Genomic DNA, 4,581 nt, shown 5'->3' with positions numbered 1-4,581 from the left:
GAGATTTGTCAGGAGTTGCAGACAAATACCTTGGAGCATTCTGTTATTTTTGGAAAGTTCAAATATGCCAGGACAGAGAGGTTGCTGACTGTACTGACAGGCTCTAAGTCGTTTTCTCCAAAAACTACCTATTCAATTGTCAGGGACTGGTCTTGAGGAAAGAAAGAAAGAAAAAAAACGTTCCCTAGAATTCAGTTTCCAAAATCTCTTTTTAAAGGTTTTACACACACACGCACACATACACATACATGATCATTAAAAAGTATATGATCATTAAGAAGAAAAGTGAAATATCTCAAAGGACGGTTTCACCACAGTCCTTTATTGAATCAATTTTTCTACGTTTCAGAGCAAGTATAGATTCTGAGGGACTCTTATTTGCCAAAAAAAACAAAACTAGCAAAAAAAAAAAAAAAAAAGAAAACAAAAAAGAATTTCATCTCTTTTGTTTTTTGTATATTTCTCTGCATACTTTTCCATATCTTCCTTTTTTTTTTTTGAGACAGAGTCTCACTCTGTCGTCCAGACTGGGGTACGGTGGTGCAATCTTGGCTCACTGCAACCTCGGACTCCCAGGTTCAAGCGATTTTCCTGCCTCAGCCTCCTGAGTAGCTGGGATTACCAGCACGCACCACCACACCCGGCTAATTTTGTATTTTTAGTAGAGATGAGGTTTCACCATGTTGGTTACGCTGATCACAAACTCCTGATCTTGTGGTCCTCCTGCCTCGGTCTCCCAAAGTACTGGGATTACAGGCATGAGCCACCGTGCCTAGCCCATATCTATCTTTTTAAATGATGGCATTCCATTGGAAAAATACACCTTGAAAACTTACTGAATCATCTCCCTATTGAGAGAAATTTTAGTACTTTTCAGTTTCTAGTTGAGCACAGGTTGCTTTCTTGTTCTGCAGAGTTGGTTCTGCAGGATAAATTCTCTAGCGTGGCATTACTGGGTTATAGGGTAGGCACATCTCAGTGGTTCTTGTTCAACATGGCCAGATTCCCTATGGAACACTGAGCTCACTCATGTGTCCCTAGCAGTGCACCAGTAGGCCTTGTTCCTTTTTGGCATTGCTGATTTTTGATGGAATACTTTGTGTTTTTTTTTTTAAGCTTTTTGGCTAGAGGCATGTTAGGTTAAAGGTGACAAGCCATTGAGGTTTTTTTGTTTTATTTGTCTTGCTAGATTAATAGGTGTCTAGTGGTATCTCAGGGCAGTTTTTCTTATAATTTTTTTTAACTAATCTTCTTTTTTTTTTTTTGGTAGAGACAGAGGCTCACTATGTTGCCCAGGCTGGTCTCAAACACCTGGCCTCAAAAAATCCTCCTGCCTCAATCTCCCAAAGCATAGGGATTATAGGCATGAGCTACTGCGCCTGGCATCAGGGCAGTTTTAATTTGCTTTTTCTTTAATTATTAGTGAGTACAATCTTCTCTGATGTGTTTGTTAGTTTACTATTTTCTTTAGATGTGAATCCTCTCTGTGGTATATTGACTTGTGAACTTGTATTGACTCTTTATACATTTTGGATAGCATGAATTGGTCAGCTTCATAGTGTATATTTTCTCTATTCCATTAAATTTAATTAATTTCATTTGATTTTATTCTGTGTTCTTCAGGAATCTTAGTTTTTATATAGTCCAACTCATGTACTCTGCTTCTGTCGTTAAGAATTCATAGTGGGAGAAATAGGCTGTTGCCTTTTCTCTGCAATGCATGGGGCAAGGCTTTTTCTTTGTTTGTTTGTTTGTTTTAGACAGAGTCTTACTCTGTTGGCCAGGCTGGAGTGCAGTGGCACAATCACAGCTCACTGCAACCTCTCTCTCCCAGGTTCAAGAGATTCTTCTGCCTCAACCTCCCGAGTAGCTGGGATTACAGGCGCATGCCAACGTGCCCCTGGCTAATTTTTATATTTTGTATTTAGTAGAGATGGAGTTTCGCCATGTTAGCCAGGCTGGTCTCGAACTCCTGACCTCAAGTGATCTGCCTGCCTTGGCCTCCCAAAGTGCTAGGATTACAGGACTGAGCCACCGCACCTGGCCAGGGCTTTTTCTTAAAAGAGCGATTGAAATCTGCTCATGTCCCCCACCCCATGGGTCTCATGCAGGTCTGTTCTCTGTTCCAGGTCTGCCATGTGAATCTGGAGGGGCAGCCGTTCTATTCCAAGAAGGATAGACCCCTGTGCAAGAAGCACGCACACACCATCAACTTGTAGGCGGCTGAGGCCGCCTGTGCTGATGAGGCCCGGAGCTGCTCCTGCTGCTGGCAACAAAGGATTCGGGAGGCTGATGTTTCTTCTGAGGGGAACGGGGAGAGAGAGGAAGCAACTGAGCCCTTTGGAAGTATAATTTTAGGTTTTTTCTTCTGTACACAAATCGTGTATTTGCATAGTTCAGACTAGGAGCCAAATGAAGACTCAAAACCAAGCTAGTTATTAATCTAAGACTGGAATTGTACTTCAGACATTTAGAGCAGAATTCCAAGAACTCAAAAGTGAAAAGCAACAAACAGCTTTCCCAAAGCAATACACTTCCTGCGGTCACCAGAGGAGGACAGAGCTCAGAGCAGCTGTGGAGAATCTGAAGCATTCTGTGGAGTTCTTAAGCGCTCCCCTGGCAAACAAATTGAAGTGCCAAACAGCACTCACTGCAGGGTATTTTTAGAGTCATAGCTGAGAGCTTGTTAGCTAAGACCCATTGGGCTTTCCTCACCAAAAAAGGAAGTGTTATTCCATTACTAGCGTCATGGAGCTACCTCTGCGCATCAGACTTCAGACCTTGAACAAACTTGAAACATTCTAATGGGAGCCTGGACGTCCAAAGAGATGTCTTCTGGGAGCCACTGGGCAACTGCCAGGGCTCCAGGAAGGGCTCTGGCTCAGGTTGCAGACAGCTGAGAAAAGATGGCCCTGTCAGCCACCCTCTCTCAGTCTGAAACATCCAATGTCCCCAGAAGGCTTAGCTCCTTTTTGAATTGTGATGGGAAAGTAGAATTGGGTCTTTCCAGTTTTGCTCTGTGGTGTGTGAGAGATTTTTTAAAGGCTCTGGGTTGTCTTTGGCCTTTGTTTAGCTTTAAGGGTTCGTTAGCATGAGTGTCCAGTCACGTGCATGAATTTCACCCCAACCTGTGACTGCTCACTTACGATGTCTCCTCCAGTACCCTCCATCTCAAATAGGCTTGGTGGCCTGTGGAAAAGAAGAGGGACAGAGAGACAGTGTCTGAAACAGGATGGCAGAATAGGCTCACATGCCCAAACTCTGGGTGAGGAAGAGGAAACTTACTTTCTGCCACCCTCAGTAAGAACACACGAGGAGGCAGGACCTCCCACCTTCAGGTCTGCACCATCCATTTCAAATGTTCCTTAAAATGCAGCACACTGAGTTTGTACAATTGTGTTAGCTGCTGGAAGGAACAGATGCACTGATATATATGCATTTGCTGTTTTGGCCAATATTTTGAAAATGTATGAGCTGAGTTGATCTAGCTATTATTTAAGTATTTATTGAAGTAGAGGGGCCTTCAAACTACTTTATGATACTAGTGATAGTTTGAGTTAGGTAAGCATCTTAAAGCTGTTTGGTGATAAATAAGGCAGTTTAGATTCTGTGGATGGAAATAGTGTAGTCACTTTCCTCTTTAGAAAGCCCTGTTAATATGCTCATTGAAAACATGGCATTGAAGCAGGCAGTTTGCGTGAATGTTTCTCACTTGAACACGCTATTTAGGCTCTCTTCCAACTCACTCTATTCTGCTCTTACTCCTGTTTTGGATTTTTCTCTTTGCACGTTTGAAATATTTTATGGGAATGTATTAGAACTCTTTTCTTCTAAGGACTGAGACTTCTAGGGGACGGCCATCTTACTTGAGTGTCTCCTCTCCATTAGGGAGAAGGAAGCAGCTAGCTGTGTCCCTAGCTGCAGGAAGGCCCTGTTTTTTTCCAAGCACGAAGCCACCAATCTCCCCCAGGGAGCACCAGGGAGGGACATGGATGTGCTCCTGCCACAGGGCCCTTCCTACCTTTGGATCTGCGAGAAGGTGAATACAAAGCAGCAGGCAGAGTAAAATCTGCTGGGACTGCCTGGAGATTTGTCAGGAGTTGCAGACAAATACCTTGGAGCATTCTGTTATTTTTGGAAAGTTCAAATATGCCAGGACAGAGAGGTTGCTGACTGTACTGACAGGCTCTAAGTCGTTTTCTCCAAAAACTACCTATTCAATTGTCAGGGACTGGTCTTGAGGAAAGAAAGAAAGAAAAAAAACGTTCCCTAGAATTCAGTTTCCAAAATCTCTTTTTAAAGGTTTTACACACACACGCACACATACACATACATGATCATTAAAAAGTATATGATCATTAAGAAGAAAAGTGAAATATCTCAAAGGACGGTTTCACCACAGTCCTTTATTGAATCAATTTTTCTACGTTTCAGAGCAAGTATAGATTCTGAGGGACTCTTATTTGCCAAAAAAAACAAAACTAGCAAAAAAAAAAAAAAAAAAGAAAACAAAAAAGAATTTCATCTCTTTTGTTTTTTGTATATTTCTCTGCATACTTTTCCATATCTTCCTTTTTTTTT

The 4,581-nt window shown here is 42.1% G+C and overlaps 1 protein-coding gene across 4 annotated transcripts in view; it reads left to right on the top strand.

Moving 5' to 3' along the window:
* LDB3 (LIM domain binding 3) overlaps positions 1 to 4,496 on the top strand; it is a 72,488-nt gene extending 67,992 nt beyond the window's left edge. For all 4 annotated transcript variants that reach the window (XM_011950410.1, XM_011950408.1, XM_011950411.1 and 1 more), the window contains one exon: positions 2,130 to 4,496. In XM_011950410.1, the coding sequence (XP_011805800.1) occupies positions 2,130 to 2,219 (90 nt within the window). In that variant the 3' untranslated portion in view covers positions 2,220 to 4,496. The remainder of the gene's footprint in view (positions 1 to 2,129) is intronic.
* The last annotated feature ends 85 nt before the right edge of the window (positions 4,497 to 4,581 follow it).

Source organism: Colobus angolensis, unplaced genomic scaffold, assembly GCF_000951035.1.
Source record: "Colobus angolensis palliatus isolate OR3802 unplaced genomic scaffold, Cang.pa_1.0 Scaffold307, whole genome shotgun sequence".
NCBI classification, from domain to species: domain Eukaryota; kingdom Metazoa; phylum Chordata; class Mammalia; order Primates; family Cercopithecidae; genus Colobus; species Colobus angolensis.
Note: the sequence above shows the minus strand (reverse complement) of the source record. Positions and strands in the feature narration are given on the sequence as shown.